The sequence below is a fragment of the Panicum virgatum genome, chromosome 2N, assembly GCF_016808335.1.
Source record: "Panicum virgatum strain AP13 chromosome 2N, P.virgatum_v5, whole genome shotgun sequence".
NCBI classification, from domain to species: domain Eukaryota; kingdom Viridiplantae; phylum Streptophyta; class Magnoliopsida; order Poales; family Poaceae; genus Panicum; species Panicum virgatum.
The window spans coordinates 60,453,621-60,465,442 of record NC_053146.1 but is presented as its reverse complement, the minus strand read 5'-3'; the positions used below and the strand labels follow the sequence as shown (position 1 = coordinate 60,465,442).

The following is an 11,822-nucleotide window of genomic DNA, read 5'->3' as shown; positions in this document are numbered from 1 at the left end:
TTTAGAATCACAAGACGCTCACAACACGCACGCACACTCACACCCTATGAATACACGTACGCAAACCCTACCCCTATGAGCACCTCCGAAGGACTGAGCACCGGTAGATCTGAAGATTCCCGAAGTCACCACTAGCGCCTCGTCGTCGACGGGAACGTCGCTCACCACTTAATGTGTAATACCGGTAAATCCTAGAAAAATCCCAAGAAAAGATGCGAGCACCAGAATTTGAACCCTAGTGGTAGCGTCCCACTGGACCGTCCTACCATTGGAATACAAGCCAATTCGCATTTGTTTATATGAGTAGAAGCATGATTATTAATGCTTACATCGTCTGAATTTCAAGTCCGCGGTGCGCCTGATGAATAGCCGAAAAATGAGAAAGATTTCCTTGATTGGCCCGTCAACCTGGTTATGTTGGCCCAGTGATATCTCCTTCTCTATCTTTGGGCCAGGCGTACGCATTGGACGGCCTCTTCCATTTTAGGCCCTCTCCGTCTTCTGTGCTTGCCCACTTCTTTCTCATTTTATTTCCAGGTTGAAGTTCTACACAGGACTATAGGAGTCAAGGACACTGCTATAAACATCTACTATATTCTCTATTTCTGTATACCATAGCTCTTCTCTCATGAGGCCACGTCGCTGGTTTGTAACATCCGTCCGATCTGCAGCAGGAGCAATCCAGATGTTTGGCTTTAAGACTCGGCGGGGGCATCTGGAACTCTCTCGGTTCGGATCGAAGCGACGCGATACATGGTTCCTGTTCTTATCCATACTCTCCTGTCGCAATCCATCCCCATCCATCTCCAATCCCACGACCCTGCCCCTTCCCCGGCAGCCTTCACCCGCCCGCCCCGTCCGCGCCGCCGGCCACCCTCTCCCCTGCCTCTGGGCTCCTCGGCGGCCGGTCCTGCTGGCGGATCTGATCGGCGCGTCGCCTCTCCATCTCCACCAGCCGCTGCTCCGCTCCGCGACCGGCCTTACCGATGCCTAGCCCAGGTGGCCACGACGCATCGCCTCTTACTCTCCCCGGCGGTGGTCGGTCGGCGCGGCCGCGCGGGGCGTATCCCGCCGCCGGACCAGGATGTCCTGCACGCTCGACGCGACAGCCGACGGCACGAATCGTCGCCGCCGGCCTCTCCGCTACTCCGCCTCACCTCTCCGCGACTCCTCAGCTCTGTCAGTTCGCCTCAGCTCTCCGCGACTCCCGAGTCCCGGCCTTGGCGCGACAGGCGACGGTGCGAGTCAGCGTCGCCGGCCTCTCCGCAACTCCGCCTCGGCTCTCAGCGACTTCCGAGCCGGCGACCCCGACTGCTTCCATCTCCAGTTCCCCGTCCGCCTCCAGTGGTCGACTGCCCTGCTCCGACCTCGATTTCATTTGTTCATTTAGAGGTAATCAAAACTCATTCATTATCTTTATTTCCGTAAGATGAACTGGATTCGAGGTTTTCACATGAGAAACAAACAACCTTCCATACATCAGAGTCTTCCATAGGTGAATTCTGCATTTTCGTGTCCATTTGTTTATTTATTTTCCTTTTGTTATGTTGTTTGCTCCTGACAGACATTGCTATGGTACTTTGAATTAGCATGGCCATAGAAGCACCTTACGATCACCGTCGTGTTCTCCTTCGCCTCCCCAAACACCTCCGCCTGCAGATCCGATGAGCACGTGCAGTTAGCTTTACATCGCAGGGACCTCATGGTCGGGTGAGCTTGCTTTGGTCTCTACAATGATGTATGTCCATGCTACTGCAAGCGCCAACAGCACCATCTCAATCTTGGTCACCTGTTATCCGAACCAGTGTCACAAGACGTCGTTATAGACAAGGTGGAACACGAGATCAGCTAGCTCCTTCGTCAACTACAAATTTGTCAATGAAGTTGTCTGCATATACAGTCCCCCCCCCAAAAAAACTACAATTGATTTGCCTCAAAATCTGACCTCGGTGTATTTATGCAACACGCAGGAATTTTATTTTCGGATGCAGTTCGCACAGCCATCACAATTCAAGGTACTGTGTTCGCAACATCCATAACCATTCAGGGTATTTTGTTCGTTTTTTTCCCCTTGCTTCCTATTATACATGTATAGTTTGTTATAATATTTCTTTTGCGTAAAATGTGCCCACCACAAATTATATACCACCTAGGCAAATTGAGATGCTATCTCGGTAGCGTTTGTACTGCATCTGCAGAGGCATGCAGATGCGTGCGGACAGACACTGCAGTTAGGATTAGACTCTGAATCCTGACTTAGAATTTAATCTGAACCAATCTTTTATTTCTGTTTCACAGTTATGTATTGGAAGTTGCAGTCATTCTTTGATACCAAATGAAGATGACCAAAACTACAGATGATAACTCCAAATGGATTGATATTTGCATAGATGTTCATCACTGCTGCTTCATATGCACCTTGAGGTGTATGTTTTATACTGCAGAATTTTGGCACGAATGATTGGGTTTAGCTGAAATGCATGTCTTAACAGATTAGCTGCACCTTTCTATAATGCATACATTTTGGCACAATCTCCGCTATATCTTCCAATCTAGGTACTTTTCTATTTTACTGACCCCCTTGGGTCACAATTTCAGTACAAGATGTAACTGAACAAAAGCAATTCTTGCCTTTAAATTTTGTGAAGTCTTTTGATTCAGGTTTTGTAATTTCAGTTCAGCTGCTTCACTACAACTGCAGTTGATTCTTTGTTTTGGGCTATCAGCATTTCCCATTATTGACCTTATCCCATTATGGCCCTTTCCTTTTTCTCTTATGCTGATTTGGAATTTTGAATACCATTCTTCCTCAGCCTTTATCTGATTTTGCACGCTAAGAATTCGTGGCTCCATCCCTGTGCAACGCGCGGGGTTACCTGCTAGTTAAATATGAAAGTGCATGTAGCCTAGTGGTTATAGGAGCCTCAATAGCAGCTGGGTTCGACTCCCTGTGGGAGCGAATATTGTAGAGTTCAACGGCGTTGTGCATTCAGTGGTAGACAATGTTCTCGTCGACAGCGAGACGTCTGTGGTGACTTCGTCAATCTCAAGAAGCGTTGTGGGTATCTGAGTTGTACTGTGCAATCTCAAGAAAAAACTATAAACATTAAATTTAAACTCGAAACACCTCCGTCCAATTTTTTTTTGGAAATTATGAGTGTCTGAGTTGTGTAATCTCAAGAAAAAGATATAAACATTAAATTTAAACTCGAAACACCTCCGTCCAAATTTTTTTGAAAATTTATTCTTTTGAATGTACGTCGCAACGTGATGTCTTCAGAGTTCAAACGGTTTTCTGCTCCTGTATTACAGGGGGTATTATCCAGTAGTTTTTTTTCCCGAAATTGGTAGTCCTGGAGCTGATGAAATATTTCTATCAAATAGATCATAGAAGAGATTCTGAAGAAGTCATCAATGGTCTGCCTATATGAAGAGTAGGATGTAACATGCATTCTAGTCTGTTCTTCGCTCTTCAGATTGTTTGAAATTTATTCTTCAATCCAAATCTCACCGCAGCCTGATCATTGTAATCAGTAGTCATGTGTCTACACCTATCATAATTCATAACTGATTCCAATCGGAGTGCATTGAACATAGCAGTTAACAAGATCGTTCTTGAATTGGACGGTACATATGACAAAGAACTAGATTGGAACAATCTCATCAAAGATAGGGGAGAAATTTATACTAGTCTGAGAAGTTTTCATGTTTTTCTCATACCTTGCTATATTATATTCATGATGTCAAAAGGAGACATGGTGCCCATATTTCTATAGGACCGCTCTTTTATGTGTGATAAGTTTCATTCTAGTCGGATGTGCACTTTACATTGCAAGCGACCAGACTTTATGTGCCCAGTATCCTGCAGGATCGTTTCTCTCTAATAATAATACTGATAGGATAAGGAAATGTATTTTTCCATCAACCATTCTGAGTACCTTTCAGCGCGCCAACAAAACAATAAATAAGATGATACATTTGTTGGCATGCTAAAGTCCCGACAATTTGGGACTAAATTATGCTCACCGTCTGCAACTATTTTTCAACATCGTTAAATCCTAGAATATTCACTCATACAGGGAGTTGAACACAGAACCTAGGGTGTTACTGAGTCTCATGTAACCACTAGGCTATATGCTCTTTCACAGCCTGTAACTGCTCACATGCCTAGCATCAAAGGTAGTACACCAAACCTCTTAAGAAAAATTCCTGAACCAAGCTGAAAAGGTGAAATGCTACCTTTCATGAGAACTTGTGAATTCAAGTTTGAGAATTTTTCTTTAAGCCCCCATGTGGGTGACTGAATTAGAAAGAGGAGGCACCAGGGACATCGAAAAGACTTTTCTTTAGTGATGGGTCCAACCGACATGCATGGGTCGCCCTGAACAGTGCATAACTATCTGTTGCTTTATGTGATCATGATTTCACAATTCTCACCTGCTGGTAGGTTGTCCAGTGAACATAATCCAGCACTGTCAGATCAAGCAATCCAACAGGGCGGCTGTACTAAATTCCTGTGCGGATATGAGAGGAGCAACCGGAAGGAAAAGGAAACAAGCTAAGGAAGCATGTGAGCTACACATAGGTGTTGTTGTCGTGTGACACCGACAAGACTTCTGGAAATAAACTAGTTTGAATTTTTGCAAAGCAAAAAAATATCTGAATGTCAAGAAATTGCTCCGCGCCGAGATAAGTCTGTCACCACCGAATTAAGTGTCACCAAGTAGTAATACATTGACTTCACAATCCATCAACCTTTTGTACCAATTATTTCCAGAAAATTTCAACTTGTCGCAACTTTTAATCAGGACGGCTGAAGAATATTGGCCATATGTGTGTACACGGGTGCAAGAACATAGCGATTTTTGGTATTTAAATGACGCCAAGTGGCCAACACCAAGACATGGATTATTATTTGGCATGATACTTCAAATGTTCGACCAACCTTAATGCCGTGCACATGGATGTGATTCTCTTTTCAGTTTGAGTTCGCTGCTTTTCTATGTTCCCCGGGGCCTGCAAGAGGGCTATTTTTGTTCCACTTGTCAATAACTCGATCAGTTGATGCATATATAAATGTACTTACTCTGGTTAAAGATTGGGATCAGTGTAGTTGATTAATTAGTCTTCAAGAATTTTTAAAGGAGACATCATTTGGAACATATCAGGTGCAAACCAACCTATCCATGCAAACCGTGCAAACTCTAATCTGGACCACCAGATCAACATTCAAGGGGGCGCGCGGATGGAGTGGGAGGGGGGAATTTACAAAAGTGTGATTGCCAAATTCAATAGCAGGCGGTTAATTGTAAAATTACTCAATCCCCCCATACCCCTTGGATGTTGATCCGATGGCTAGATTGGAGTTTGCACGGAGATGTTGGTTTGCATCTGATGTGTTCCCGACATCATTAGTTAGTTTAGATTATGGATTAGTTAAAAAAACCTGCATTTCCTTATTATTTTGTTCTCCCCTTCTGTAGAAGCTTCAGTAACATGGAGCCCAACATTGCCCATCGTGCATGGGAGTATGGAATGCTTTTTCTTTTCCTATTAAGATCGTGGGTTTGGATTCTTGTTTCAAGAAAATGATATTACAAACATGTAGGGACATCATATAACTAAATCTAGAATTGGCAGAATATGTAATAGGCATTTATGGTCTGGAACAATACTTAATAGAGAAATTTACAATGATTGAAAAAAATAGGAGTCATCCATCTGATAAAATCCAACGCTGGTGAAGGTAGGAAGTACCTAGGATAAAGTACCTGGTACTTAAAAACTTTGCCAGAAAATGTAAAAAAGTCTCAACGTAATAAAGAAATTAAATCCCATAATTTTGTGCATGCATTGCCATAATACCATTCATTCATTCATGCCAAACCTTTATTAGGTGATCAATGGAGTCGATTGTAAATTCCCAAAGTCCTAAAATCCAGAGTCTAGATCTTTTCGCGCTAAAAAATACATGAGTGTTCCACTTCAGTTAACAGCAATTTCAAACGACTCTGGAAACCACGTACGTGTAATGCATGGAAAAGTTAGTACTTAGCGAAATTTAGAAACCGATGTAGGAGTTTGTTCCTATCTTTGCTCCAGACAGGGTTTAATTGGCGTGTTAGTCATGTGTTCCGACAGTAATGAAACGAGACGATTGTTCAGAAACGTGATGAACCATGAATCTAAGACGAAAAGCTACACATAGGTAGCTCTCATGACTTCATGTTTGAGCTTGACTCCAAATTAATATTGATGAAAGGTACATAGATGGTGCAGTAGAAATTAGTGTGCATGCCTAGCGCCTGAAGACAAGCTCAAGCTGTTAATCAGGAAGGCCCTATATATAGCCTTTATATTATTCTGTTTCTTAGTAATAAGTCCCTCATATTCTTTTCCACAAAAAAAAAGTCTCTCAGCTTCCAATCCTTTGGAACAGTCAACCCTTAACTACTTGTGCACTGAAAGCTACTTGTTAACCACACCCTTTCTTTTCATAAGCATGCATGCCATTGCATCTCTCTCTCTCTCTCTCTCTCTCTCTCTCTCTCTCTCTCTCTCTCTCTCTCTCTCTCTCTCTCTCTCTCTCTCTCTCTCTCTCTCTCTCACACACACACACACACACACACACACACACACACTATCTTCATCGTCAAAAGGACAATATCACTAAGTGAGATATATCTGAAACTCTTGATTTTTTTCAGGATTTAACTTGCATGGAAGGAGAAGGCAAGGACGTGGTGTGGAGATTCAAAGAAATAGGAAGTTTGGTGTGTTTTGGTACATGAACCAGTAAACCACCCATGCATGCATGGTTGGTAGCTATGATGCACACAAGTGACCAAGTGAGTAGGGTACATAAACCCTTTGATCATGCATTCATGCTGATGAACTAGTGCACCGGTCGGTATGAAAACACTTGATTTCATATCAAACAAAAGTGACAGCTAGGTGAGCGATTTTCTTCCAAAGAAGTAAGAGAAAAATTAAACCTAGTACTAAAGTAGCAACATTGACAGATATATATACTGCAAACAATGGCCACCGGTCGGTATGAAAACACTTGATTTCATATCAAACAAAAGTGACAGCTAGGTGAGCGATTTTCTTCCAAAGAAGTAAGAGAAAAATTAAACCTAGTACTAAAGTAGCAACATTGACAGATATATATATACTGCAAACAATGGCCAGTGGTTTGCAGTTACCACACCGAAGAGTTATTCTTGCAAGGTGCAAGTTATATATATGTTGGTCATCTGTGAATAACACTAATACTGGTTATTTCTTTAGAGGATAATTGAAAGGATCGATGCCCAAGAAGGGGGGGTTGAATTGTGATTTTTTTCGAATTTCTATCGAGTCCTTATCCTAGACTAGTGTTGCCCAATCTACAAGTTTGATTCTATCAACTAGAGTACACTAGCATAATTAAACTAGGTAGGATAAAATACTAACATGTTCATCATCCTTAAGAAAGATCACACTAACAAGTATGCAACCTAGTCAAGAGAGCAAACTAGCAAGTAGTAAATCTAGGCAATGAGAGATCAAACAAGCACAAGCACAAGGTTTAGCGATATGAAATGCTAGTAATGGAAATGAGAGGGACACGGGACAACCGGATTTTTTCCCGTGGTATCGAGGAGTTGACGCTCCCCCCTAATCCACGTTGGAGCACCCACTAAGGGTATCGCTCCCTTGCATCACCAAAAAAGCAAGTCTTCACTAAGAATGCTCTTTCTCCATCTCCGGAATGGCGAGCTTCACACCATGTTCAATCACCTTCTCTTGGGGCTCCCACAATCTCCAAGAGCTCACCAAGAGACACCTGATCACCAAGATCGTCTAGGTGCCATCAAACACCAAGAGTAACAAACTCTCAAGGCTTCACTTGACCCTCACTGAGATGGCCCTAAGCACTAGCACACTTGCTACTCAAAGAGTGGTTGATTTCTTCTTGTTGGATCACTTGCAAAGACTAGATCTTCAATCAATAGCTCTAAACACTTCTCTCTTCTTCTCTAGGGTGGCCTCAGGTATTCAATGCGTCAAAGGCACCACAAATGAGCCAGGGGGTCGACTTATATAGAGTGGAGAGGCACCCCTAGCCGTTGGGAACAATCTGCACAAAAGTCGCAGGCACCGGATAGACCGAAGACATAGCACCGTTGTATCCGATCACACTGAAGCCAAATTGTAGCCGTTGACATCTGAATCAGTGCACAGACTGTCAGAGATGCACCGGTGCATGTTCCTAGGAGGCACCGGTGTATCCGGTGCTGAAGAGATTCCTTGAAATCCAGCTGCAGTGTCTCTGATGAATAGCTATGTCAATGCACCGGTGCTTTGATTTAGGTCACCGGTGTATCCGGTGAAGTAGAGAAGTTACAGACCCCAAAAACAAGCTCTCTGAGTAATGACTATGTGTATAGACCGGTGCTTTGTCACGGGGTCACCGTAGTATCCGGTGACACTGTCTATTTATCACCCAACTCCTGCTGCACTGCCCGGATGCACCGGTGGCATGTCACCGGTGTTTCCGGTTGCCATCAGATGGACCGGTGCTGAGGCACCTGTGTATCCGGTGCAACTGAATCTGCCTGTTTTCAGCTGAATTGAGTTGGAGTTGATTCTTTATTTGAGTTGTTGTTCTTCCAAGTATTTTTCTTGACTTCTTTGAGCTCTCTTGAACTGAATCTAGCAAGTGTGCATTATTTCTAAGGCCATATCAACTTGAGTCAAGCTACTAACCCGAGAACCCCTCTTAATAGTACGATCACTAACTTAAATCTATAAAACTCAAACTAAATCAAGTGTCCTTCATCTCCTTGTGACACTTGAAACTAGAATGGTCCTTATTCTTGAAAATTTGAGTCCATGAATCGTTTGATCATGAATTTTGAGGGGTCTCCTTTCACATTTTATATGAGACTTAACTCGCAAAGATTATTTCCTTCAAAACACACGTTAGTCGCATACAGTCGTCATTAATCACCGAAACTTACCGATTGCATCTACGGGCCTAGATGCGCTTCAATAATGGTACTTTAATTGAGTCAAAGTCAAAACAAACGAATACTGGTGATACAAGTTCCTCTTTTCTTTTTATGAAAGATACAAGTTCATCTTGCTTGAGGAAACACATTCATTTACCCTTAACTTATATTTAACTTATTTGTGTTAGGTTTTTGCACCAATCAAGTAGTAGTAAAAACTGAGCTGCCAGCGCATCTATCCAGTATTCGTTGGTTAGCAACACAGTTAGTATTTGTGAGTATAGAACGCAATGGAAAATGAAATCAGGACACATGAATACGCCGAGTAATAGTAATATTCACATATTAATTTCTCATTAAATAAGAGTGTATCCACAGTATCACCACACTACATAAATGTATTTTTCGGCATTTATCCCACACATGCATAGAGTGTAAAGGGTCAACACTTCATATGCTGTTCATACATTGAGAGCTCTCAATTTGTTCGTCCATGGTAGTGTAGCAGCACGGACAAGGGAAACAAACAAACCCCCTTGCCCTTGAGCTCTGCACATGGAGCTATACTAGTCTGACTCTGATCACCAAATCTCACTCCTTCCATGGCTGCATCTGTACAATCCATCCCCTCTCTTCCGTGATCATCGCCAATTCCTGCTTCCTTCATGCAGAAAAAAGAAGAAGAAGAGAGGTTTTTTTTTATAAATAAACGGATGCTCTGCAAGCAACAGCTATGTTTATTCTTTTAGTAAGCGATCTCAAAAGCTATGTTTATTTTCAAGAAAATGAATATTAAGTTCTAGCTAGCATACCTTGGTGAGGTCGTCCCTGATGTTGCACCTCCTTTTAGGGCTCAATTCCAGCTGTGACACAGCACTGACCTTAAAGAAGCAACCCAAAAAGGAACAAATTAACATCACAACAAGCAGTACTCTCTAGCTTTAACCAGTAGAAACCGAGAGTTAATATAATGCCTTGTAAGCAGTAACTACTAACCTTTGGGCTATTCACTGGGGAGCTTGCAGTATCTTCCAGGGAATCATCATGATCCAGGGCCTTGAAAGCCTTCTCGAGCTTCTTCAACCCCTTGTGTTTGGCAGGCAACAGTGCGGACGCAGGGGCGCGAGAGGCGGCGTCGGAGATGATAGAATCCTCCTCTTCCTCCCCAAGGCTACTTCCATGGCCGTCGTCGTCTTCGGCAGCGCAGTAGGAATTAGCACCCCGTCTCTTCTTCTCCTCCTCGGATAGCATGAAATCCACGAAGTAATCGGTCCAAGAGCTCTCTCCTGATTGAGCCTGGCCTTGGCTACAGCTCAGGACGCTCCTACTGAAAGATGGGCTACTGACTAGATCCTCCATGGTTGGTGAGCTCACAGGTGAAGAGGCAAGCTAGAAAGCAAAACTGAAGGGTATTAGGTTCTGCTAATATGTATGAACGAATGGCCTTTGCCAAGAGATAAACACACAGCCTGGCTATATATAAAAGGAGAGAGAGAGAGAGAGAGAGAGAGAGAGAGAGAGAGAGAGAGAGAGAGAGAGAGAGAGAGAGAGAGAGAGAGAGAGAGAGAGAGAGAGGCGCTAGGTGCATGACATCTAGAGGAGGGAGGGGAAAGGGACAGGTAGGTGGGGTGTTGAAATCAACCGTTAGATTAGATGCACCGTTTCTGTTACAAGGAAAACGAAGAATATTTTTTCTTGGTTTGGGAACCACTAATCATCAGTCATATATATACACCATACATAATATAGCTAGGAATATATAGCCTATGCAATTTCAAGCCGCATCCACACTAGCATTTGACATATTGGTCACTTTTCCGTCCCAATGCAGACATGGTTGTTGCACAATCATGAGATGAATTGAAACTCGCTAAATAAGAAAATTAAATAGCATTATTGCACTGTAAGTTAAAAAAACGGATCGTAACCTACAAAACCATGCCTGCCAACTTAGAAATTTGCTTTGTGCTACTGCACTGCGCTATGGAATTCAGTTTATATGAACCTTTGCTAGTTCTAGTAGAATGCTGCTATTGTTACATATCTAGCCAGCTAATCTGCAGCCATGAATGGCGCGCGTTCGGTTGATCGATCATGACCACACGCAGCAAGCTTGCACTAGTTGCTGCGCCTTCGTTGAAAATAGAAGGCGTGGCGTGAGAGCGAGGGACGACGACCCCGGTCATGGGGCGGGCAGTTGTTGGTTGGCCGGGACGGTTTACCGTTACGGGCTACTAGCACTGACGCATGCGCAGACGCGGCCCTTCTTGCCATTAGCTTGTGCGCCGCACGTCCGCGTGCCGATCGAGTTGATCGCGTCCGTCAGAACGAGCATATTCAGACTGCAAACATATGCCAAAGGCCTGCTATCGTAGTGTTAGTCGCTGGAGGCACTCCCCAGAGGTTCTGGGTTTGATCTCCCTCGGGGGCGAATTTCAGCTCTGGGGTTAAAAAAACTCCCTCGCTTGTCCCACATCCAAAGCACTGTGGAGCCCGGCCTAACTCACAAGGCGACGGGCCCCCGTGTACGGGTGTGGCAGGGGTTCGGGGGTTTTCTTGGCCTGCTGTGAGAAGGTCATTCTACCTCTCAAACAACGCCGTGGGGGCGGTCTCACCCCCCGCAGATCAAGTTTTTCAGACTGCAAACATATGCAATAATCATTGATGCAACTGGCTCATGTCATCGGGGAATGAGAATCGGTCAGCAAAAGTCCGTACGAACCTCGAACAGTCATCTTCTTCAGTAAGCTGAGAGTTGATTGAATCCAGCCTGCTGACTGCACAATTAACAATAGTGCATCAGTGCTACCACCTGTTCTCATC

At 43.8% G+C, this 11,822-nt stretch overlaps 1 protein-coding gene and 1 long non-coding RNA gene across 2 annotated transcripts; one reads left to right on the top strand and one right to left on the bottom strand.

The window, feature by feature from the left end:
• The first annotated feature begins 1,398 nt into the window (after window positions 1-1,398).
• Window positions 1,399-2,770, top strand: LOC120661542. Its single transcript, XR_005669933.1, has 3 exons — window positions 1,399-1,831; window positions 1,971-2,015; window positions 2,299-2,770. It is a non-coding gene; the product is annotated as an uncharacterized LOC120661542 (long non-coding RNA).
• A 6,555-nt stretch (window positions 2,771-9,325) lies between these two features.
• On the bottom strand, window positions 9,326-10,477 carry LOC120661540 (vascular-related unknown protein 1-like). The gene is made up of 3 exons (XM_039940434.1): window positions 9,996-10,477; window positions 9,812-9,880; window positions 9,326-9,660 (listed from the first exon to the last, which is right to left on the bottom strand). Exons 1-3 carry the CDS (start codon window positions 10,356-10,358, stop codon window positions 9,478-9,480), a joined length of 615 nt encoding a protein of 204 aa, XP_039796368.1. The 5' UTR covers window positions 10,359-10,477; the 3' UTR covers window positions 9,326-9,477.
• Window positions 10,478-11,822: the final 1,345 nt, after the last annotated feature.